Genomic DNA, 26291 nt, shown 5'->3' with positions numbered 1-26291 from the left:
GTCTAGTGTCGTGGGTCCTGTGAGAGTTCTCCCTCCCCTCCATGTTAGCAAGCCTATGGGTGTCATCCTTGCTCCAATCCTTAGGTTTCTATAAGTAGACCTCACACTGGTGCTCAGACTCCTAGAGACAGGCTGTGTTTGGCTAAATTTTTGTGATTTCATGAAGATACCTACTCCAGTGTCTTCCAGCCTTTCCCTGTGCTCTTCTAGAACTTTCCCTCTAGATCTAACTTAACCCCAGAACCTAGAGAATGATGTGTTGTATTTTGATCATGCTGTTCTGAACAGACACAGAGGATCCCGTCTCTGTAGGACCAAGGAGATGTCATGATTCACAACCCCCACCAGACAACACTAGGGAAATAAGAGGCAGTACACAAAATGGGCCAGGGCACAGGCCAGGAGGCTACACTCACAGAATCTTATAAGTGGAAGTAGTGATTCCCCATCACAGTTCCACAGACCCATCTACATATCTGCCACCTCTGCTGCCCCACCACCACCACCATGGTCACCCGTAGAAGCCTTCTAGGAAAAGCAGAGGCCAATGGGGAATCAGGGCACACATCACTCTCACTCCCTGTTTGATGGAAGTTTCCCTAAGACAGGAAGTTTGGTGTAGGCTGGGCCAAAGGGCTGGGGTTGCCCACTACTGAAGATTTCCTGGCGTTGGTGCAGCACCCTTTCATCTAGGGCCTTCTGCAAAGCCAGAGAGCATCCTTGAAGGCATTTGAGTCTCGGGGTATGCTCACCTGGTTGCTGGGTGATAGCACCCTTGCAGGGTGACATGGAGTAGAACATCTGAGCCTGTTAAGAGCATCTCGTAGCATGGAGACTTTCTTCATTTGGTTTCTACAGGAAGCAGATTTTAAAGTTTTTGGATGCAGAGAAGGATATTTCCGTCCTTAAGGGGACCCTGAAGCCCGGAGACATTATTCATTATATCTTTGATCGAGACAGCACAATGAACGTTTCCCAGAACCTCTACGAACTCCTTCCCAGAACCTCACCCCTGAAGAATAAGCATTTTCAGACTTGTGCCATCGTGGGCAACTCGGGGGTGTTGCTGAACAGCGGCTGTGGGCAGGAGATTGACACGCACAGCTTCGTCATAAGGTAACCAACCATCTACGGCAAGGGTTTGGGCCCCAAGTGGCAGGTATATTTAAGTCAGGTGGCTGAAACAAGACATATTTGTCAGGTGCCTCCTGTTCTCAACTTTCACTGCTTGTTATGCTTGCTTTGGGGGAGCATCAGTGATCTGTCTCATCACTGTACCCTAACATCTGACAAAAGCACCTTAAAGGAGCAAGGGCTTGTTTGCACACGTGGTCTGAGGGTCCATCATGATGGAGAAGGCGTGACAGCAAGAGCATAAGGCATCTGGTAAGATCACATCTGCAGTTAAGAAACAGAGATAAATGTCGGTGCTCAGCTCCTTTCTCCCCTTCTTATTCAGTCTGGAGACCCAGCCGTTAGGATGGAACAACAACATTCGGGGCAGGGCTTACTTCTTCAGTCAAACCTCTCTGGAAAGTTCCTCAAAGTCATATCCAAAGGTGTGTCTCCCAGGGGATTCTAAATTCAATCAGATTGACAATGAAGATTCATCACAAGGATTCTTATTTCCAATCAGAATGCCCATCTAATCTATTAAGTCACTACAGGGACAGGACAGGAGCATTGTGTGACCCAGAGAGTCCAGGTGATTCTGGATTATAAGGTTGGGAATCAGAAAGAAGAGTTTAGAGGTGGGCAGACTATGGCCCTCCGTATGCTTTGTAAATAAAACTTTATTATAACACAGCCACTCGGGCCCACCCTCATCCTTTTAGCTTTCTGGGCAAAGCTGGGATGTTTTGCTAAAGCAATACAGAGTGCACACAGCCTGCAAAGCTGAATATATTTGTTGTTTGGCCCTTACAGAAAGGGCTTGTTCTCTGAACACTAGACAGAGCCTGGCACAAAGGGGATTAAGAAAATCTGGATGGGTAGTTCCTGTGCCGGGGCCATAAAGGTCTTCCCAGTATTCTGGAAGGCGTATTCTACCTGTAACTTTAGTATCCTGTAGTCAAAACCTAGGAAATGAAGAATGATAAAGAAACTCAACAGTCATTTTCTCTGTGACATCAGCTCTTGTTTTGCCATCACTGGGGACATTGCGACAGTTACCCATAGACCTGACACCTAACCCTCGAGCCATACAAACTCTGAAACAAGGTATCACTGTCTTCTAGACAAAAGTAGGACACATGGTGCCTCAAGTTTCATCCCAAAGTGCTCCCAGCCCTGGCAGAAATGTGTGCCGCATCTCATATTGCTGTTAGGACTGCCCTTGTGCAAAGAGAATCTCTCCTTCTGGGGTTTTGGGAGCATCATGACCAGCGAGTTCCCTGAACCTGAGGACATGGGAAGAAATGAGTATAATCACTCCTGCATCCCCTGAGACTGGAGGTGTTACACTAGCCTGGGTACCAGTTACTTCCTTTTTGTTCCCCGACCAGGTCCTCTGTGGCTAGCAGAGCCAATAGCTCTTATCCCTACATTTCTAAGCCCTCCAGTCTAAAGAGAGGGTCTGGAAAAGAAAAGAAAGGAAAATGTGTGGAACTTGTCTGATTGGAAGCCAGAGAGGGGAAGGATAGGAGCATGGCTGTTAAAATGGAGGACACGGGGCAAAGCCTCCTCCAGGGTACAGCCAGCAGTGAGGCAGTCTCTCCAACCTCATTTAACTCTTGGAGGACAGGCAGAGTAATGCGTTTCGACGGTCAGCTTCCCAAGCCACACTAAGCCCCACTCCTAACTGTGGAGAAAAAGATTCACCCTGAAGATGCTTGGCCTTCCCAAAAGAATTTCTAGAAGTCGTGGCCAGGGTCAGCCCATAGTTCCCAGTGTGGGTTTTGAAGCTCAGTCTTGGCCTTGGTTTCATCTGTGAAATGTTTGGGTTGCATTGGCTGATTCTAAGGTCGCCCCGTGATGAAGCCTCTCCAGATGCTAAGCCAGCTTTCTCCACACTTCAATGGGGATGCATGCCTGTTGCCTTATTGAAATACAGAGGCGTGAGATATGAAGTAAGCCTGAGTCTCTGGGTTTCCCATAAGACCATAGGGGGGGAGGGGTTTATGCGTGATGCGGCAACGAATTATATGCAAGATGCAACCATGAATGCATGCAAGATGCACAGAGAGAGCCTAGGCTTCAGCATGCTCTGCTGACCCCATATCCACAAGCATACTTCCACTCACACACACAATCACACATGATGTCATAAATGTTAGATGAAATAACACACGTAGGCATGCCCTGTGTTCCCCACATGATGGGACACCGAGTATTCATTCTCTATAAACCCTGTGTCTCCCCTGTACTGCCTTACCCCCAGACAGCGAGCTCCTGAAATGATAGGCGTTTTTGTAGCTGTGCCTTGATTTCCAGGTCCTGGTGTGCCTAGCACACAGCAGGGCTCCACAGGCCTGAACGCCAATGCCAAATACTGAAACAGTCCCTCCTAACGGATGCCTGTCTCCACCTATCAACGTCTGCAAAATTAGTTTTCCTCATTTATGTTTCTGCCCCACTCTATGTAAGGGACACACAGGACATGGCCACTTTCTCAGAAAACTACTGGGGAACAGGACCCCAGAAGCCCTAGTAGGTCTCAAGACTCGTAGAACAGAGTGAACTTGCAGTGTGCAGCACCTCCCACAAGGAAGAGCAGACCACAAGGGGAAGGATGGGGAAGCAAGTCCGGAAGGCTATATTGAGCAGATGCTGGTTACACCAGCTTCTGGGAACAGAGATGGCCGGGACAGCTAGGCCTGAGAGGATGACACAAGACTACAATGCCAGGATGAGGAGAGATGTCATTCTCAGCTTCCTTCTTAGCAACGTGCACACACACACACACACACACACACACACGCATACACATGGGGAAATCACCATCAGCATAGACCCTTTAGATAGGCTGTCCCCTCAGCGCGTTAGTAATAGCATGTTCATGGCACCTGGTGTTGGCCTGTGCACACCTATGAGTCTATTTAACTTTCAGCACTGTCCTTCCCAGTGAGGAAACTGAGGCACGGATGGCCCAGATCCTGGTGACTAGCTACACAGTAGGGTTAGGCTGTGGAGCTGGCAGCCTAACCAGCTTACTCTACATGTACCTATGGATACAGTTATTTCTGAAAGGGGCCAGTTCCCTTCCTGCCAGAAACCAGGCCTGTCTGCTGTGCAGCTTCTTCTCCTAGAATTCTCTTTGAACGAGAGCGCCTCTGCCAGAGCCAAAGTCAGAAAGGACTTGACCCCACTTAAATGAAGGAAAAAAAATCATGTATTCTATGACAGTGGGAAGAAACATTCAGAGGCCACACGTGTCTCAACTGCTCACCCCCCCCCACGATCCGCCCCCACACATGCCTAGTGGCAATGTCCTCACTAAGACATATCACTGGGCAAGCTTGAATCCCACAGACCCCTTAACTTCCCACCCCAACCCAATGTAGGTTGTGAAGCCACTGCTGTGAACTGCCCTGCCCTCAGAGGGCACAAATACCGTGATGTATTTTTGGTCCTTATGTTAGTAATCAGTCAGTGTGTTCCCTACCACCTGAGCAGCCCTCAAATCTGCTTGACACCCACTCAACCTGTGCTGTCTCCTTCGCCCCGTTACAGTTAGCAGTGGTTATCTCCAGTGAGCCTGTCGGGGGGGGGGGGGGGGATTTAATCAGCCAAGTTTTGGAAGCCTGGCTCAGCTGGCCTTGGAGTAAGCAGGAGATATGGGTGGCCCCAGACAGGCCACTGTGCTGAAAGCATCTCCCACTCTCTGTGGCATGGAGCAGGGGCATCTGAAGAGGTCCCCGGCATTTCTTGCCCCAATAAGACTTAGCCATAGCCAGAGAAGGCAAAGCTGAGGCAAGGGATGGAGACGAGGTGTTGGATGGGGTGAGGCTCCCAAGAGATCACAAGCTTCCAAATCCTACTAGTTTCCCTTCCTGGCTCAGGGAGTTTGGGCAAGTTAATAGGTAGCTGAGGACTTCCTTCCTCTGTCTCTAAAATGGGGTTATTAATACAAGTTCACAGTAAAAATGAACTGACCTGTAGGAGGGAGAATATACTAGCCAAGTGGCCAGTGTAGCCCAGGACTCAGCGAGGCCAGTGTGCTATCCACTTAACTGGCTTTCTTCCCCAGGCAAAGAAGAGAGGTTGTTGCTTAAAGGCAAATGGTGTCTGCATTACACTGTGAAGCTAACACACGGGCAGCCTCCACACTGCTCATACTTGCTCTGGGTTCTCCATTAATTCCCACTGATCCAAAGATCGTTCTTCCCATCCAGGTCTCCAGGGAAGACAGTAAGCGCTTCCTGCCTGCAGACTCAGTCCCAGGGGCCCCTTGACATCTGGGCCAGAACTCTGGAGGAAGGGACCCAAGGCGGTCCTTCGGGGGATAGGCAGGCTGACCGGTTCAGCAAGGAGATAGCGGGATACAGATCGGCCCATTTGCTCTTTCCCTCAGCACCCTTCGGATGGCTTCCTACTGCCTTCGGTGACAAGCCCTTGCATATCCAGCCTCTGAGGTCTCATCTAACTTTCCTCTTGTTCCCTGTCTCACCGATGGAATCCGTGCTAGTCAGACCAATTCATGTCCCTCCTCTGAACACCCATACTGCTTCACATTCCCTGCCCTCGGGCAAATTTCCTGTGCCTCAAATTTCATAGCATCGTGGTTTTTTTTAAAGTTGCTTAGAACCCAAAGAGGAAGAGATTTTTAGAAAGTATATGTATGCACATGCATATACATATATACATATAAATTCCTAAGCTCTGAGGCTTGCTGAATCAGGACCTGGGGAATCCTATTTTTAACAAGTCTCTGTGGGAATCTTCTGACTTTACAAACTAGAGACCAGCTCTTCTTCCGTCGCTATCCAACACTGCTCATCCATCCTTTAGATTTCCCTCCCCGCTCTGACACCTGATAGTCTCCTACCACCACCACCACCACCCCCCCCCCCGATAGAAACATGACAGCACTTACCATGGGCTATGTTCTCGTTATGGTCCAGGAGCATCCTGAGTACCCACTGTTCTTGTGGTCTCTGCCACCAGCCAAAGTCATGGAAGCCTCGCGGGAAGCGCAGAGAGGCTGAGAAAGTCACCACACAGGTAGAGAGTGTCAGATCCGAGTATTGAACCTGGAAATCTGTCTTCTGAGTCTCCACTCTAAGGTGTCACCTAATGGGCCAGGACACACCTACTAAGAGCCACCTCTTTGTGGGGGCTGAGGGCCAGCACTGTGCTTCCTCTTTTAGATACTGACCTCCAAGTGGTGTTTTGTGTTTAAGGATATGACAGGGGTTCAGAAAACATTGAGACAGGAAGAAAGAGATGGGAAACGCTTGGGACCAATCAAGTACCCATGATGCATCCATGAGAAGAAAGAAAGAAGCAAGAAGGGGCTGGAAAGATGGCTCAATGGTTAAGAGAACTGCCTGCTCTTCCAAAGGTCCTGAGTTCGATTCCCAGCAACCACATGGTGGCTCACAGCCATCTGTAATGATATCTGGTGCCCTCTTCTGGCCGCAGGCATACATGCAGACAGAATACTGAGAATACTGTACGCATAATAAATAAATAAATCTTTAAAAAAAGAAAGAAAGAAAGAAAAAAAGAAGCAAGAGGAGGCAGAGGGCAGGGTAAAGTTCATGTCAGAAGGACCATCCCAAATGACCAGGTTGCTTTTTACCCCTCAGGTGCAACCTGGCTCCAGTTCAGGAGTATGCCCGGGACGTGGGCCTCAAGACAGACCTAGTGACTATGAACCCCTCAGTCATCCAGCGGGCCTTTGAGGACCTGGTGAACGCCACGTGGCGGGAGAAGCTGCTGCAGCGGCTGCATGGCCTCAACGGCAGCATCCTGTGGATCCCTGCCTTTATGGCCCGGGGCGGCAAAGAACGTGTGGAGTGGGTTAACACGCTCATCCTGAAGCATCATGTCAACGTCCGCACGGCCTACCCTTCCCTGCGCCTGCTGCACGCAGTCCGAGGGTGAGTGTGGCGTCATTGAGGAGGGTTGGGTGTGAGTGGCAAACAGGGCTGCCTCTCAGATGCGCTTCCATCTCCACACCGTTAGTTGAATGCTCTTAGCGAGCTTCCTGGCCTTTCTGGAAGCTCGATCAGCAATGAGGGCGGTTGGCAGATGGGTTTCGTCTGGGTGAGCTCCCTACTCCCTGTGCTCTTAAGAAAGTAATTGGAGGTTGCTTTGAGGCTCGATGCGAACAGATGCAATGGACTTGGGGAGGAAGATGGTGACAGGTATTGTCACATACCCGCCATCTCAGGTAGGTGGTTTCCACCAGGAGCAAATGGCTTTGACTTCAACATGTCACCCGAAGCACTGTAGACTTTAATTTCCTCATCAGTAATCGGGAGTGGGAAGGGTAACATTGCCAGAGTGTAAAGACTAAATGAAATAACATCTGGACAGCAACTAATACAGATGCACTGTCATTGTAAACACATTGTCAGCACCATCCTTGATTCTTGTACTCAGCTCTGGGTCCAGTCCCCAGCACTGCACAACCAGGGTGTGGTGACTGAAAGCTCTGGAGGGAGGCAGGAGGATCAGAAGTTCAAGGCCATTCTCAGCAACAAAGTGAGTTTAAGGCCTGCTTGGGCTGCATGAGACCCTGTCTCAAAACAGTAAAAAAAAAAAATTTTTTTTTAATTGATTAAATCCACATTGAACCAGTTGGGCTTTTCAGCAGCCCAGCCAGACTGGTAATTCCTAACTTCCTGCTTATTTCTTCCCAACTGTGAGATCAGGCACAGGCCCACTCCCCAGGGCTCTCTCTGGGCCAGGAGACTTCCTGGGGTCACAAATTGGGTCACAGCAAGCAGCAGAGCTGGATGGTAAGCCCTCACTCCCTTGGTTCCAGTTATCTACGACAGGGTCAGAAGTCACCCCCAAATCTTAGAATCCTGAAAAAAACAGTACCTGTGTTTTTCCTAATTGCTGTTAGTTGGAAACTCAGGAATAGTTTGTCTGGACGGTTCTGGGCAAAGGTGCAGTCTGATGGTGCATCTCTGGTTACATCATTTTGGGGTCAGAGCTTAAGCACATGGGTGGATGGTGGTACTATATTCTAGCATATGAGAGAATCTACGGAAGCCTAGGTGGTGAGGCGGGAGGGAGTAGGTTTTGAAGACTTGGGTACCTGCCTAGATATAGATTTGATATGTCTGTCAGGAATATGTATCACCTACTGACCTATCCAACTGTCCACCCAACCAACGGGCCAATCACAGCCCTACTCCAAAGACAGTGGACGCTCCCCAGAACTGATTTCTTGCCAACTGAGGCACATGGCAATGCTCCAAGGTGGCACCTCAACATAATAACTGGAAAGCCATCTGAATCCCCTTCATAAAACCCATGCTCATGAATAAAAGATGACCCTAAGACATTCATGGCTATGACCAAAATTGGACGTATTTTGTTATGTGTGATCACAGGGAATATCCCGGTCCCAAGACAGATCTCAAGAAACAAACCACAAGGGTAACCACATTCGAGGGTGGAAGGACAGAGTGACCCCTGTTCCAGAGGGACACAGAGGCCCCAGGGAACCTCTTCAGCATCTTTTCACTGAGTTCTGTCAGAGTGGGTCTGTCAGAGTAACCTCGCTCTCCGGGGCTTAGGCCCCAAGCCTTGAAGGCCTTTTATTCCTGGAAGGAGGCCCCTCCTGAGTTGATTTGGAGGTTCTGGAAGATAACCTGGGGCAGACAACTTTTGCAACAAGAGCAAAAGTCCTTTGGATGGGCCAGGCAGCCACCTGGAAGAAACCTCTGCAGCCAGAGCTATTTTTAGCTATAATTGACTCACTTTCATCTGTCAAAATAGCATTAAGCTGCAGTAATGAGCCCTTTAAACAAACAGGCTGTTGATCCCGGGGAAGAAGGCAGCTCTCTCTGCCCGCAGTCCAAGAGGGAATACTGCAGGGGCAACAGGTGGGCTGCCCCACCTCCAGCTCTGAGCCAGGAGAGGAGGGAAAAGAAGAGATGCCTTGGGGTGAGAAAGTGGGCAGCCTGTGTCCCTGGGAAAGGACTTGCCTCCATCTCTGGCCTTACCTGGGGTTCACTGAAAAAATGAAAGAACATATTTGCAAGGGGTGCAGAGTGAAATCGTGAGAGAAATGTCCAAGGGATGGTGGAGAAGAAGGCAGGGGACCGACTGTGTATAAATGATGATCAATTGGGGAAGTGAAAAAAAAAAACCTATAGAATAGGCAGAAATATTTGGAGGTAGTAAGTTTGGTGAGGGATGAACATCCAGGACCTGTAAAGAACTCCTACAGCGTTAACAGCAGAAGCACAAACAACCCAATTCAGAAAATGGGAGAAGGATTTGAATAGACACTTCTCCACAGAAGACACGCAATTGGATAATTAGCATATGACAAGCCATTCAGGATTGCAGATGACTGCAGAGAGCATAAAACCACAGCGGGGTACCACTTCTCACCTAGAAGCATAGCTGTCATCAAACAAATTAATAAAGTGGCCAGAAGACAACACACGTCTGTGGGGACCTGGAGAATACAGCACTCTCGCGCCGCTGGTGCTGGTGAGGATCTCCAAGGAGAGGCAACTTTTGAGGCATGCCAGTATCTTCACTTATTAATGCTCAGGAACGTCCGGTGATCCATACAAGGTGACCCAGCCAGTAAGCCGCACAACCAAGAATAGACTCGTGGCATCTGCCTCCCAGTCTATCGGGTGCAGTGGGGATTTGTGCCTCTTCATGTCCAGATCTGCAGGGGCCGGAGAAGTTCAGTGGGCCTGGGAGCAATCACCCTGGCATAGAGATTCTGTGTCCACATAGCAGTTATCCAGGGCCTGGGGCAGCGTTCCCAACAGTCAGGACAAGGTGAACTGTCCAAACACTTCAGAGTCGCAACACACATAATAGCATCTAGTGGGATACTATCTTCTTCAAACCTTCTTATCCCTGGACCAGATGGGTTTGTCTTCCCTGACTCACCTGGCTGTTTCTTTGCACACGAGACAGCCTTCTGAAGAGAAGCAAACATGCGTAGACGTCACCAGTTCCATCACACATTCTGAATGTGCTGTGGCGGAACCGAAATGAAAAACGGAAAAATAGATGTGGGGCACAATGCTATCATAGCTACTATGCTTAGGGGCCAGACGCCATGCTGAGCCTTGTCCCATGTAATCACAAGACTAGACTTAGTCCCATTATCCCCATTTTAAAGATGGAAAAACTGAGCCTCATAGAGTAACCCATTTGCTCAAGGCCGCCTCGTAAGGGACAGATTCTGGACCCTTCCATTGCTCTTCATCAGCTTCTGCTTACTTCTAGCGCACGTGACCAGGAAACGGCAAAGGAACTCTAGAAGAATAAAGTCAAGACTACCAAAGCCAAAATGGACTTCAGCTTGTAGAAGTAGTAAGAGAAGCAATAACAGTGCCAAAAAAAAAAATGCATTATCTTTCAGGCAGACAACAAAACAAACAAGCAAACAATAGAGGAAGATGATACTGAGGCTACCAAGGATAAAGATAGGCTGGGAGTGTAGTACATACTCTTGCTTTGCATACGTGAAGCTCTGGGTTCGATCCCCAGCACTACCAAAAGAAAATAAAAACAAAATACAGAGGTAAAACAAAACCCTCCACTCCTGTTTTCTCCGCAAAGACAGTGGTGGTGGATCTGTGGCCTGGACAAAGTGAGGTGATCTTTGATCCCTGACCTGCAGTTCCATTTGCTGCCCCAGCGGCTCTCGATGTAAACCCTGGATGAACAGCATCAGCATCACCTGGGTGTTTGTTAGCGAGGCAGAATGCTCACGTCACCTCAGACGCTCAGAACCGCAAGGCGTAGGAAAGCGTACACCAATCTATGTTTTAACAGGTCTGCCTGATTCTGGTGCATGGCTTAAATTTCCGAACCGAACCGTTGCCATCAATAAATGAAGACCAGTTGACACCACAATTTTATGTCCTCTGAGCCGCTGACCGTGGCCTCTTCTAAACTGAGCTGCACCGGAAGGACAATGGGGGCAGTCATCTTGACTCTGATTTGTTTTTAGATATGGGAAAACTACAGACACCTGTGAGCCCAGTTTAGGAAGATTATCCATCCAGGGATTCATAAGAGAGGTAGAAAGAAACATTGCAAGTAGGAGTGCTCACCAGAAAATATCACGGTGTGCTGTCCCAGGGTCCCTGACTGTAGGGAGAGCAGACAGGTATGCGCCATCTGCATACTTCCTTCATTTACACAGAGTGTCGGTCAGCTGTGGTGATGAGGCTCTTCGTGGCAACTAAAAGAGCTGCGTGCGTCCTGTTTAACAATCAGGAGAATAAAAGGGGCAAATGTTAGCTTTCAGCTGGAACAGCCTTGTGGGTAGGATACCTTTAACCCAGAAGGAAATCAAGACTCAGATGTTAGGTAAAGTGTCTCTCTTACAGATGAGAAGAGAGGAGCCAGAGTTGGTCTCTGCCTATATAAGATTGAGATGTCTACATATCTTTCCACCACCTCCCCATAGCCCTGCCAGACCGACCAACCATTCTCCACCTACCCATCCACTGACCCTTTGAGCATTCTCATTCATCATATACGTTTATGTTGACCTTATCGAGACCTCTGCGACCCTGGCAGCCAGGCTCAGACCCTGTCTCCATTTTTGCCAGTGGCTCACTTAGCAAATTCACAAGTGAGATGATTTTAGTGAAAGTCTCGGTATTCAGAGTCTCAGAGTGAAACCTAAGCCAATCAGAGGGAAGAAACTGAGAATTCTGACAAATCCCAAACTCTCCAGCTAGGCAGAAAACAATGGTGACTTGAAACTGAGAGGATGGATGGATACCCCCAAAGGTTCCCATGCTCTCTGGGCACAGCAAAGGATGTTTTGACATCTTTTGCGTGGTAGGTAGGTCAGGGGTTGCTTTGTTACTCTGCATGGCCAGATCCCACTTGAAGAGTCACATGCACTTGGGGGTACCCAACTGCAAAAGGACCACAATAGCAGAAAAATCAAGGACTTGAAACATTTTGGGGAGAGAAGGAGCTAGGGAGAATGAGAATATCTTCCTTCAGTCAGCCGCTCTCATCAGACACTTAAAGGCTCCCAGGGTGCTTTAGGCTGGTGAAATAGAGCCCTTGAGGATCCACTAGATTGAGCCTGTGAAGCTGCAGGGCAGGTGAGGAAAAGGGGTTGGGGGGAGGAAACCATCTGGCCCACGGTAAAAACATCCCAACACCTGAGAGCCTCAGCAACAAGGTAGCACCTTTAAGAAATGATGGATTCAGTATCTTTTGAAATGTCTGGGCAGAGTGAGCTCCCTTTCTGGGGCTGTGAGGAGGGGAATCCGTGTCATTCCCACAGAATTGATACATTGTTCTGTGAGGGTTGCCTGGTCGAAGTACCAGCCTGAGATGGTCAAACTGTAGAAATGGGTTGTCTCGTAGCTCTAGAGGCTGGACACCCAAAAATTAAAATGTAGGCAGGGTTGGTCCCCTGTGAGGGCTATGAAACATGAATCTTGGTCTCTCTTTGTCAGAGGAAGGCTGTCTTCACACTCAGTGGCACGGACCTTTCCATCTACAAGGATATATATCTTGGATTAAAGCCCATCCTAATTTTGACTATCTATAATTTGACTATGACTAATTTTAATTTGGATACTTCTATGAGATCTTATCATCAAATAAGGTCACATGACAAGGTATTAAGAGTTAGGACAGATTTCAACCAATGAATCTGAGGAATACAATTCAGTCCCTAACAGTTATACCCCCCTCCAGAATTCTTTGATTCAATGAATCAGTACACTTGGCAGCTACCAGCCCAGCTGAGATAGTGACCTGGGCATTGCAAGAAGCAGAGAGCACTGTGGAAAGCCCGGAGCTGGCAGAGCTTACCTTCGAATACCAAGAAAGATTCAGGAGGAGCAGCTCTCCCAAAGGCTTTGAGAGCCAGCAGAGTGGCCCAGTGCCCTGGCTAGCTAGCTGTTGTTAGTCAGGAAGGAGAGTAACAGAGTGGACAGCCAGCCAGGCGGTTGAGCGAGGCACAGTAAGAAAACTCCTCAGCAGTTGGTCATGAATGGTTCTGATTTAATTACAACAAGGGAGGCCGTGACCTACAGAGAGGGCCACGCCTTGGGCGGGGCATCGGCCTGCTTGTCCTGAGCAGACACCTGTAGTAAGGAGGCAGCTAGTAATTTGTTGCAAAGAGAGACCACTTGTTTCCCGACTGCCCGGCAGCTTAGCCCCGAAAATCATCACACAGAAACCATATTATTTAAATCACTGCTTGGCCCATTAGCTCTAGCTTCTTATTGGCTAACTCGTACATATTAATTTAACCCATCTCTATTAATCTGTGTATTGCCAGGAGGCAGTGGCTTATCTGCAAATTTCCAGCGTCTGTCTCTGGCAGGGCTACCTGGCTTCTCCCTAACTCCGCCTCCTTTCTCCCAGCATTCAGCCTAGCTTTCCCTGCCTAAGTTCTGTCCTGCTATAGGTCCAAAGCAGTGTTCGTTATTAATCAATGGTAATCACAGCATACAGAGGGAAATCCCACATCAGACACCCTGTGAATTGGTGCCAAATTAAGTACCAGCAATGCTGAGCCTGGTCTTGGGATGGCTCTGAGTCAGGTCCCCTCCTGCCAGGGCTTAGAAGGGACAGTCAAGGGAGGGGGCCCTGCCACCTGTCGCTGTGAACAGAAGCCTAGAAGCCAGAGAGGGGGCTGGGTGAGAGGGTGGAAGGTGCAGAGAACAAAGGGACACCCCAGCACAGAGATGACACTCTCTCCAGGGATGCCACCCCAGGCTAGAGTGTGCATTCCTAGTCCACATCCTTCTCCTGGCTGGTCCCACTCTGCTCCAGTGGGCAGGTAATCAAGGAACTAGAGTTATCTTTCTGGAAGTACCATCTATAGAAGAGAAAGACAGTCGTAGTATTGGGCATTTATTTATTTGTGTACATGTATGTGCTTGTGTGGTGGTGGATAGTGATGGTGTATGTATGTGGGTACATGTGTGTATATGTGTGTGTGTGTATATATGTGTGTGTAAGGGTGTACCAAGATGTCAATACCAGAGATGACATTCCTCAAGAATCATCCACATTTTTCCCCATGCCCAGTCTCTTACAGGAAAATGAAGCTCAGCAATTAAACTGGACTGGTTGACCAGCAAACCCCAGGGGTCTCCCTGTCTCTCTCTGCCCAGCACTGGCATTACAAACATGTCCCAGCACACCCGACTTTTTAAACACGGGCTCTGGAGATCAGGCTCACATCTCCACGCTAAGAACTGAGCTATCTCCCAGCCTCATTCATTTTTAATGTGTGTGTGTGTGTGTTAAATAACAGTGCACATTATAAAAAGAAAAATCTAAATTATATGAGGGAAGTTTGGTTGACAGAAAGTTAAACTCCTCATCGCTTGTCTTCCTCTAAGAGGCAAGCAGTGAAACTGGCTCTTGGTATCTATGTCTCTTTTCACACATGGGGAATGTGTGTTCCCTCACACCTTTCTAAACTCCCAAAATTATTCCATATGGATACACATCACCTCGCGGTCCCGCAAAGCTGCCTGGCCAGACGTGGTACATCTGGCGTATCACCTGTGCAGGCAAAGGCATTGTTCCCAGTCTTGGCTGCAGTAATCAGGCATCCATCCATCCATCACTTACGATGAGTTCTGCTAACGCCTATGCATCTGTGGGCTTGCTCTTTAGACGTGTCTTCTAAACGGGGAGATGGATACATGCCTTGTTGATTTTTATGGATAGCGCCAAAGTCTCCTCCCTAGCAACAGGTACCAATTTACTTTCACCTACAATTACTGAAGGTACCTGCTTTCCCAGAACCTCTCCAAACTATGTCCTATCAACTTTTGTCGTCTCTACCAAGCCACTGAAAACTGTCAGCTGATTATTGTTCAGAACTGGATTCCTTTGGTTATGAACAAGATTGAATAAGATCTGTTTGTAGGTGGCATCAGTTTAAACTTTAGAATCTGACCACAAATTTAAGCTCAACAAATTGTCTTTCCGGAGCCCTCTAGGGTTACAGGTGAGAGTTAAGTCTGAAAAACAGTCTCACTACATGCAAGGCGCTGTAACAGGAGGGACCCCTCAAATAACCAGCATCATGGTTTTTATTCCTTTGTTGGAACAATGTGTGGTCTACACTGGTGTTAGCTGTCGCATGCACAGTCCTGGTCCACTGGATGTGTTGAATAAAATTGAGTGAGCCCACACACCTCTCCTGGCAGTCCCCCCACGGTGACCCATGAGCTCAACTTGCCAGTCATCACTGGAGATTTGTGAAGTGTGCACTTCATGCATGCCTTATGCTAGGATCTAGGGTGACACCGACATAGGAAGTCAATCAACTTCCTTACAGAATTAAGAAGGGAGGAAAACCGGGCGGTGGTGGAGCACGCCTTTAATCCCAGCACTCAGGAGGCAGAGGCAGGCGGATCTCTGGGAGTTGGAGGCAAGCCTGGTCTACGAGAGCTAGTTCCGGGACAGGCACCAAAGCTACAGAAAAACCCTGTCTCGAAAAACCAAAAAAAAAAAAAAAAAAAAAAAAAAGGAAGGGAGGAAATGAGAGGCAAACAAAGCATTGTGGTAAGGGAAGCAACACACAGAGCCAAAGCCATTCAAGGAGGTTCTGAAGGCTTCAGCAGGAAGATGCGTGACAATTGAGAGCATTCAAGAGCAGTTGACCAATAAACCTTAGGAAAGGGCTTCATTGGAAACCAAGATGCAGCAATTGCAGTTGGGTAGAGTGGTGATGAGGATGGTTTGCAGGCCCAGATCACTGGTGTATCCAACCTGAGTAGCCATTGCTTTTGTCCTGTACTCATAGGGTCACTGAAACGTTTGGTAGTCCGGTCATGTTTCAGGTATACGTGAACTTAGGTAGAACATTGGTGTAAGTAAGCCTGGATACCTAGAGACCAGAAGCCTCCCTCATTCTCGTGGATTCAGTAGTGTGTGTGTGTGTGTGTGTGTAAGTAAATATGCATCCATATGTGTGTATGTAAGTCAACCTTGGGTGCCTTTCCTCAAGTATCAACCACCTACTTGTTTTTTTTTGTTTTGTTTTGTTTTTTATTTTTATTTTTTTGAGGGAGTGTCTCAGCACAGGACTCAAGACTCAAAGATTAGGCTAACCCTCAGCTTTTGAGGGTTTAAGCTCAGGTTCTCATGTTTGCAAGGCAGGCACTTTACCAACTGAACTTTTTACCAACTCTTGACAACAGCCCCAGATTCTAAGATAAAAGCCAGAACTTACCTGTTATGCGGAATGGGCAGGTTCATCCTGAGATAAACCAGGGTGCAAAAGAAACCTCAGTGTACACCCAAGGAAAGAACAGCAATGAGCTGTGGTACCTTCAGATCAGAGTGAATTCCCTTCCATGTTCTGCTGCCAGGTTTACACAAAGCATAACCAAGTGCCCTTCACATCTCCCTTCAAGGACATTACGGGCCTGTCCCACAGTGTCACTAGCTTCTTAGAGAAAGTCCTCTTTGTCCCATATGGGGGGGACAACCGCTAACCAGTGGCAGCCGCTATTCTCACCACATACCGTATCCAAAAATCCAGGGACGGAAGGAGGCACTTTAAAGATGAAAATATTTTGGCAATCATCATTGATTGTTGTCCATGCTCATAAAATACGGTGCTTAACTGTCACAGTCATTGGGGTGGTCAATTGGAAAAATAATTACCGCCTTCTTTGAGATTACTTTGCCTTCTAATTAAAATCTCAAGACTAGGATATTAAAGGTGCATTGTCAATACAACTCTCTGGATGCACCCAGCTGACCTCGTTTGGGAAGGCAAAATTAATTAGTTTGTGTTTTAACACCCAGTTGTTATCCCAAGGAATGGAATCCTCGGCAAGTCAGCCACGTACAGTCTCTAAATTGGCCAGAGTGACTGAGGAGACAGAAAGGAAATCTAGAATGATGTGTCCCTACATAACACAGTCAGCTTCTATTACAAGCTGCTCACTAAACAGAGCCCCTGTGTCCCTGTCAGACGCTGCTCAGGAGTTCTTGTTTACCTTGGAGGCAGAGCCGGAAGTAAGTGGGTCCCTCTGCCAAGAGCCATCACACTTCCGATTTATGCTGGAAACTTGTGGGCCATTAACACCTTCCCCAGTTAGCAATTCTGGGTGGAAAATCTGGCACTGGATCTGCGGAGCTGGGTGTCCTCTTCCTGTCCCCGTTGTTTACACTTCCAAAGCTGTACACACTGTGAGCGTTCCCTTTCTGCTTCCCCACATCTTCCCCTTTTTTCAGTTTTATTTGTATAGAAGATATTTGGCACACAGAGACCTCAGGACCACCATTTCCAGACCCGCTACAACGACAAAGCCTCCAGTCCCAGCCGTCTTTGCTTCTCACTCTTATCGAATGTGGTAAGAGTAGTTCGAGGCTCTCTTCCAGTCAGCGGTCTGGAGATCCGTGATGGATGCATCTTGTTTTAGGCAACCCATCTCCAGATCAGGAAAGAGGAAGTAGAAGAAGCTTCTCTTGTTGTCGACTGGGCGCTAGAACCGCTGGTATGACCCAGCTTAGTCGTAAGGATGCTGGGATGTGTGGAGGAGAAATGCTATCGTCTCTGTCTAGGTCCTCAGGTACAGCAGGCAGGGAGGGCTGGATGACTGAATCCTACAAAGGAATCTAACTAAGTAAGCCTTGGCCCCAGTTGCTAAGCACCGAAAAGGAGTACGGGGAAAGCTCATGGTGATCAGGTAGGGTGATTACAGGTTGAGAGCCAGGGAGGAGCTAGAGGAACAAAGGGAACAGAGACTGTTTCCATGAAGGTGAAATGCGTGCACTTAATTTGGGGAAACTAAGCTTAGGCAGAGGTGGAGACAGGTATGGGGTGGGGGAGATCCCAGCATGAATATGTCACCCTCCCCTGCTCGCTGGGTGACTGTCCCATTGATTAAACTCACCTCTTCCCCCACCCCTTTTCTGGACATAGCACTACTGACCTAAAAAGAAATCCATTACTGAAAGCCTTCCCCTGCTAAGGCCCTACTATCAGAAAGTAAACAAAGTACAAATCCCTAGGATGGCATCTGGCAGCGTTAGCTCAGGGAGGAAGCACCAATAAACCCACGCACAGGGCACCACCCGTGGCTCACGTGTCCCTGGAAAATGTCAGGGACAGCTCGATGGCCTCTGGCTAACGCTAATTGTAGCTACAGCCATGCCGCCCTAACTCTGACTCATATGAAATCACCACAGGGTGAAAAATGCCCCAGAGGCCAAGACTCGGAAACACACCTTTTTATAGCCAAACCCTGTCTAATTGTGTGCTTATGAATCTGGCTTCTGTTCTAGAAAACCTCCCTTGTCCACTACATTTGCCTCTGCTCACCCAAAGAGGAAGCGCAGGCTAACTCAGGAGGCTGCTATCCTAGCCTCAGGCCTAGTCTATCTGACCCACCCAATAAGGTCTCACAGGATATTTTTAAAGAAATAAATTTTTGACAGTGTTGGGAGTTAAAGCCAGAGCCTCGTGCATGCCGGGCAAGTGTTCTACCACTGAATACACTCCATGTTCTAAAGGCATTTTAATTAGTTACCAACAGTTTAAAATTTGGAGAATGTATATGAAAAAAATTCGAATATCGGTGCTATTTTTTTTTCCTTAAATCAGAAAATCTTAGTGTCAGCCTTCAGTGCAACCATAAACTGGTCATTCCTGGAGATGCCACTGTCACCACTGCCCCCTTTTATACGACAACACTGAGACTGCACACCCATTTTTCTTTCCTAGAGCCCAACTCTCAGTTTATTCCATTTTCCTTCTGCCAGGCTGCTGAGCTGGCTGAGTTCTCACCTGTCCTTACACTGACTCTGTCCCCGCTTCCCTTCCAAAGGTAACCCGTATTTGGCTCTTTCTAAAGATCCACCTCCTAGTCAGAGCAGGATTTAACGGAGGGCACCGTAGGGATCTCGGTGGGCAGGCTACTGGGAGTGGGTCCCTAGGCATCTGCTGAAGCTCCTGGTGTTACAGTGGGCAACTAATTAAGAAACTTGGCGTCGGGGTTGAGATGTAATAGGCTAGCTTAGCAAAGGGCAAGCTCCCCAGTATGAATGTGTGTCAGTTAAGGCAGATGAACATTCCCCAGGATGTGTGGGAGGACCTGCCATTACTGGCTGTCCTTTCGGGTATCATCTTTAAAAAAAATAATAATAAAATAAAAACACAACAACAAAAAAACCTCATCACAAAAGAGCCTTTTAGAAACACCCAAGTAAGCACAATAGTGGTCCAGGTATCCTGTGGATTCTTGGGATAGTGGTAATAATTCCCCACTTGTCTTAGGATCTCCAGCTTCATGGTCCCCATAGAGTTCTCTCATCTACAGTAAGGCTGGCTGATGTTACCTAGCCTATCGATTCCAAACCATATATGTCCAGGGCCACACGGTGTGGGTCTTAATGTGAATTCAGCCTGGCTGGTGCCTCCTATGCTCAAGAGGACTAGGGAGGAGATCCTCCCTCCTCAGAGTTCCAGGCCCATTTGCATTATGGGGAGCAGAGCAGACACAAAAAGGCCAGCATACTGCTTCTGTGTTCAATCTACCCAGGCTTCCCTGTGACCAGAGGGAAGAAGTTCCCAGCCACTGAGGGACATCAATTAACCCATCCTGGACCACAGCGGGACTCACAACACGTAGGCTGCCCCTCGCATTCTCAGTATATTTTCTTTTAGACAAGTGGTACCCCAACCCTTGCCCCTACCCTAACCCACTGAAAGTAGGCGATAGCCCTGTGGAATCTTCGAGTGAGGGGAGGAAAGACTAAACACAGCACCCCCATTCTCAAATCAGCCCTCCCTCCTCCTGAGTGATAATACACCTCTTCAACAGTCCTGGCGCCTCAGTACAGAGGCAGCAAGCAAGACAGATGAGCCCCCCCCCCCCCCGAGAACCCAGCATATAACGGAAAAGCAAGCATGTGCCCTACAGTCCCGTGAGAATTCAGCAGCCTGGGAAAGAAATTATTACGCAGGTGACCTCAGCTACAGCCCAGAGGCCAGAACAAAAGAGCAACAGCATCTTGATGGGGGGGGGGGAGTACACTATGACAGGGCACAGGGCCTTGGAAGAGAGCTGTGGCCAATCATACTGGGAAGGCTGGTGCTGCCAGGGAAAGGCAAAGCTAAGGGTGTAGCCAGGGAGGGTCCTGCAGAGAACCCACTGTGGAATTTAAATGCATGAAGAACAGGGATAGGTTTCTGAGAGCTGCCCAGGAGGCTGTGAGAGGGAGCTGGAGGACAGTGGCCGACCATCACCATAGAAACGTGAGCAGTATGGAGAAGAAAGGACAGGTCTGTATTGTGTCCACAGACTTGCTCCATGCTGTTTTCCAATTGTGTTGTGCCTGCAGTTGCCAGAGCCGCTGCTCGGCTCATTTTCTCACTCCATCTGATTCCCTGTTGGAAAAGCAGTTGCTAAGACGTTTCTAGGTTCATACAGCATAAAATAGGAGGAGACACAAGGACAAGGATCTCCAAGTGACAGACCTACAGAACAACCATGGTTGCCCAAAGGACCGCCCAGCTCCCACTGTGCCCAGAAGAATCATAGGCCTGGTTGTGACCATCTGGACCACTGCTTTCTATCTCAAGGTCCAAAGTGACATGGAGATCACACCAGACAGACAAGTTCTGTTGGAGGGGCAGATTGTGGCAGTCCTCAGAACACCTTTTATTTGAGCAAACCTGGAAATATTGCATACTTTACTGTAATTGCATGGGTTTCTAGGCATCTGTGACTTCATCTGATCCAGGAGCCAGTGCTTCCTCCAAACAGAGATGCAAGGAACTCCTCTAGGGTGGACTCTGGAATCTTTTGGGTTCCTTTTTTTGAGCTGCAGAACAAGCCATGGTGTGTAAAGAGTTTTCTTGGACTTCTTGGAAGCCTTTACATCCCCACCCCTCCTTGCCAGCTAAAGTCGCTGCAAAGAACACACACACACACACACACACACATACACACATCAACAAATAAATGTTATGTTCTAGTGTCCTTCCACTTCCAGCATGAATTTAATTGGCTCATTTGAGGTACTGGCCTTCCCTTTAGTGGAAGAGTGGCAAGTTTGAGCCCATGGGATGCAGTCCCATGGAGGTGTTTTGTTTAAAGACAGAAAATCATGCTCTGGATCTGGTTTAGAGACACACTGGCCCAGCTCAGTGGTCAGCAATCCTGCCTTCGCACTGGAACAGGAGCCTGGCTATTAGAGCCGTGCAGCCAGGGTCAAACAGAGCTTTAACCACAAATAAACAGGTGGGGACCACTCAGGGTGAACTCTGGATCCATACAGCAAGAATCACAACAAGCAGAAGGGTTCTCACTTGCAGAGATTTTTCTAGGTTCTTGTGGAATGTTTGAACCTGGAGGTATCTGGACTATGTGTGAGGGAAAAATAAGGTCCATCAGAGAGAAGTGACTTTCTCAAAGACACAGAGAGCTAGCAACAGGGCCGTCTGAGTTATAGACCTCCATCCTCCGGGCATGGGTCCTCATCCAGAACGCAGATGGTCCATTCCATGCTCTGGCTCTGGCTAAGGCACAGAGAGACACACAGCTGAGCTGTCTCGTCAACAACCTGCTCCCTGCCCTTCTCCATGTTTCCTCCCATCTCTCTTTGACAGAGCCCCAACAACAGGAAACACTGACTCCCTAATCAAGATGGCTAGTAAGATCCAGTGACAGATCTTTGGAACTAACGTGTAGACAGAGTCCAGCCCTGCAGGCCAGAGCTCCTTGGCTCTGCAGAGAAGCTATACACATGGTCAGGGAAGGTCAGCTGCCGCAGAGGGTGGGGCTTCTGGGAACACTGAGAGGAAAGAAGTCTACCTATATGATGTGGAGAAGACTAATAACCGTCTGTGAGGCAGTGGGCACTAGGCAAACAAACATTCCTTAAAATGTGACCAAACCTGAACACATTTGTGTATGTTGGTGGTGGCTCTTTCATGCTCTAACTACAGCATGGTTGCATAGTCATAATTGAAGCCATAGACTTGCAAGCCCAAAAGCATTTATCGCCCGGCCCATTACAGAAAACTGCCAACCCTGCTTCAGTTGTCAATGGGTCTTGTGTTCAAGACAAGGTACTGCCGCTTCCCACATGGGGAACCATGGGTGCCAGTTTTTATCGTGGTGCCCCAGACATCACGGACGCATGCACAGGAAAGCTCCAACTCAAGGCGTAGTCCTGGTTTAATCAGCAGTAGTTGTCAATCTCCCGAGAAGGAAGCCTAGGACATGTGACTTGAAGTCACAGGAGGCAGGAGGTGGGCTGCTGGGCAGAATAGAATTTCTTTCTTTTTGGGAAGTGTTCACAAACACATTTCTTTATTGTTTCTGTGTGTGTTTATTTATAATGTATATCGCTAGTGGATGCATGTGTGCATGTGCGAATGAATGTTTGCATGCGTGTGTTGTACCTTTGCACAACTGGGTTGCTGGTATATTCTATCATGCCTTTCTTTTTTTTACATAAGTGCTAAGGAATCCAAATAGATTCTCATACTCGCAAGGCAGGCATTTTACCAGCTGAGCCATCTTCCCAGATCTTATTATCTTTCTTAACTTTTTTTTCTTATCCAGATATTGGCTGACCAACAAAGTTCACATAAAAAGACCCACTACTGGCCTCTTGATGTACACTCTGGCTACACGCTTCTGCAATCAGATCTACCTCTATGGCTTCTGGCCCTTTCCACTGGATCAGAATCAGAACCCCGTCAAGTACCACTATTATGACAGCCTCAAGTACGGCTACACCTCCCAGGCCAGCCCCCACACCATGCCCTTGGAATTCAAGGCCCTCAAGAGCCTGCATGAGCAGGGAGCATTGAAACTGACGGTCGGCCAGTGTGACGGGGCTACGTAAGGATGGCAGCTCGTGGGACTCAGTGGCTCACTTTCCTGCCAGCTACACCACAGGCAGATGGGAGTCGGGTTGGCACAAACAATAGAACAAGCAGGATAGAGGTTTCCTTTGTTAAAGTGTAAAACAGTGACCAGAATATATATATCTATACCTGCATATATATATTGACCTGAGTATTTATAACTGTGTGGTGTTCATCTAGCGTTAGGCAGATAAGCCACAGGAAGAAGGTGTGGAGAACCCACCTGGACCAGATGGAGACTCAGTCCATCTTTAGGGGGCAGAAGGACTTGACAGGCCAAGAAGCCAGTCCCATGACTTTGGATGACAACCCGCCTCCTGGGTTGGACGGATCTCTGGGCTCATGGATGAATGGAGAGCCACCTGTTGTCAGCTTCCCCAAACCTCTGAGTGATGTGGATTCTGGGTAGCCCAGACCTAGAGAGGACAGTTTGAACCAGTCTAAAGAGGTGCAGTTCCTGGAGGAGAGACTTGGGGAGTTCCACTGGGCAAAGAGGCACAAGGAGACCAAACATCGGAGGTCACAACAGAGCTGAGGACCTTGTTCAGGAACTTGAGAGTTTAAGTGCCCAAACTACACATGGACAGCACCTGTGTCCCAGAGAGGCCTTCCCAGCTACAGAGACAGGCTGGAGGAAACCCACTCGACAGCCCTGTATCCTGGTTAGACAAGGACCACCCAGGACTTAGTAGGGTGGATCGGCAGATGGCCCTAAACAGGTAGAGTGTTATAAATCATGGTTTTAGAAGCTTGAGACCTTCCAGGGGTTTGCTCCGCCTCAGAAAAGAACAAAAGAGTGTCCAAAATATGGTCGTTTTGTTGGGTGTGCTTTAAAGCAACTGAGCCCCACTGAGGAAGAAGTGGTCCTGGGACTTCAAACCTCCCCCAGTTAGCCTGCATCCCATCTTTCCGAGACTGTCACACGGGAGAACTCTACTGTCCTGTCTACCGCCAGAAAGACACAGCGAATGCTTGAAAGGGCACAGTCACAATAGGTCTCATCCTGTTCAAAACATACACAATGGTACACGACGGCCTTTCTAGGCGCCACACAGAGACCCAGACCGGGACACCTGGAGGACTGTGAAGCGCCTGGCTCTAGGTCTCTGTGTCACTCTGTTTGCTGTTCACATCCTGCACTCTGAGGGTCCCCTGCAGCCTTCTCATCCCTGTTCCATCCTGACAGTCGTACCTGCCACACTAAGCTCCACCGTGGAGACTTTCAACTCTTCCGGGAGAGGTCCTAATGCCCACTTCTACACACCTGCCCACCCTCACCCCCCTACACAAGCAATGACGGCAGAGTTTTGGCAAAAATCCTTTCCCCCCTCTATTTAGATTCACACTTAAGACTTGTTTTTGTTGTAAAAGCCCAAAGCCAAACACAGAAACACGGGACATAATCTCCAGGGGAAATCTGGGCTCACTGCCAGTAACTTAGAGGTTGGGCTTACAGGTCACACGCAGCAAAGCGTTATCCAGCCTGATTTGCTAGATGCAGTCCCTCGCCTGATAAATAACAGTTTTTTAAAACATGTTTGAAAGATAAGAAAGAAAAGTATTATCTGGAAGGTGAGCAGAGTAACAGAAAGTAATCCGGAGCCGTTCCCAAGCCTATGAGGCCTGACGTAATTAATCAACAGCCATTCAGAACACAACGTTTGCTCTAAATCAGTGGCTGACGGGAAATGAACAGAGACAATGGAGACACCCTAGAACCATTAACCGTGGTAACCCCGTGTATCGTCCTCCCACCCTAAACCAGGATGGCGATTGTACATCTCCACGTTCCTCGCTTCGTTCCTGGTGCAGTAAGAAGCGTGTGATTTGGTTTGGGATTTGCATCATAAAATGAATATTTAAAAAAGCAACAGCCCTAACAGCTACCCGGGGAACTGAGTGGTTCAGCCTTCCCCATGAGCAGTGGAAATAATTAGCATCATATTTTACATGTCTCCGGAGCCTTTCATCTTAAAGATCTCAAAGTCTCTAGAAGACATTTAATTTCTAAAGTTTGCGATGCCCTGGAGGAACCGGTAAAATCACCAGCAGGGTCTTGCATTAGTAAAGCCCCTGAATGTCAGATTAGTCCATGTGGCAGACCAGAGGTCAGGTTCTGGAGGTGACCCCGAGATCCACCCAGCATCCTCTCTCTGCAGAGGAGGTAGAGGACCGGTTGTCTAACTGGATTTAAGCAGGCTGTAACCTAACCAGAAAAAGTCAGCAATCCCCGGACTACCCGCATATGCCATTTCCCTGACTCAGCAGGTCCTTGGCTATCAACATGATCCGGGCATAGAGCAGCAAGGACTCTATGAACCTTAGCTTCCCCTCTCCTTGTTCTCCTCCAGGCAAACTCACAGTCAGCAGCCAACTGCCCTTGACTGCCTGCTGAGAACTCACTTGGGGCTGGCTTTCACTGAAGTCTTTAGCACAGGCTGGCTGACCTTGGCTGTTCCCCAAGAGGCACAGCCTGCCCTCTTAACTTGATTGCTGCCCCTGCGGTCAATCCTAACATCCCATCAGCCTCAGCCGGTCCCCTCTACTTTTGGCTGTCAGTCACCTCCTCAGTCCACCCACGTAAGCCTACAGGACCTCCATTTACTTTGAGCCCCCAGTGACTCTACCCTTAACCTCTGCTATCACCAAATTTAAAAAAAAAAAAAAAATACTAAGCATTTGACATGAGACCTTTCCTCAGACTCTCTTGGCCTCTCCTTTCCATTTATAACCTTAATTCTCCCATTTCTGAGTGAGTGAGGTCCCTCCTCTGGCCAGGGACTTTTTCCCCGCTCGTACCTTCAGTCTCTCCACCAGCCCTCTCGCATTCGGTCTGATTCCTATAGCCTCTTCACTTAATTCCTCCACTATGAGACCTTGGCAGGGTCTCCAGGCCCTATTGCCACCAATCCCCCCCTGACCACACCTTAGTGTTCCTTCCTAGCCCACTCCTGGGACCAACATCTCAGTGCTAACTCAAAAGGCCACTCTACCTGCAAAGTTCTCCCGTGGATTCTCCTGGGCAAGATACTATGTTCTTAAGATTTTACCCCTTTCCTGATCCCAACCTCCACGACCATTTATTTATATATTTATTTATGTATTTATGAGTTATTTATTGGCACTCCTACCTTGAGCTGAGAAAGGACCCAAGGACGATCTGCCCATTTCCCCCTCCCTTCTCCCTGTCCCACAAAGTAGCCATTCCTTCAGATAAGATCCTCCCCACGGGCCCATGCCCGCTGCACGGGCAGTTCCACGCCTCCCTTCAGACCTAGCTACCACCACC

The 26291-nt window shown here is 48.4% G+C and overlaps 1 protein-coding gene across 1 annotated transcript in view; it reads left to right on the top strand.

The window, feature by feature from the left end:
- Positions 1 to 25654, top strand: part of St8sia2 (ST8 alpha-N-acetyl-neuraminide alpha-2,8-sialyltransferase 2) — a 68903-nt gene extending 43249 nt beyond the window's left edge. The window contains exons 4-6 of the mRNA XM_075952822.1: positions 859 to 1116; positions 6750 to 7043; positions 22695 to 25654. Coding sequence (XP_075808937.1) covers positions 859 to 1116; positions 6750 to 7043; positions 22695 to 22980 — 838 coding nt within the window. The 3' untranslated portion in view covers positions 22981 to 25654. The remainder of the gene's footprint in view (positions 1 to 858; positions 1117 to 6749; positions 7044 to 22694) is intronic.
- The last annotated feature ends 637 nt before the right edge of the window (positions 25655 to 26291 follow it).

This window comes from Microtus pennsylvanicus, chromosome 18, assembly GCF_037038515.1.
Source record: "Microtus pennsylvanicus isolate mMicPen1 chromosome 18, mMicPen1.hap1, whole genome shotgun sequence".
In the NCBI taxonomy this organism is placed as follows: Eukaryota; Metazoa; Chordata; class Mammalia; order Rodentia; family Cricetidae; genus Microtus; species Microtus pennsylvanicus.
The sequence above is the reverse complement of the archived record's forward strand: the minus strand, read 5'-3'. Positions and strand labels throughout refer to the sequence as shown.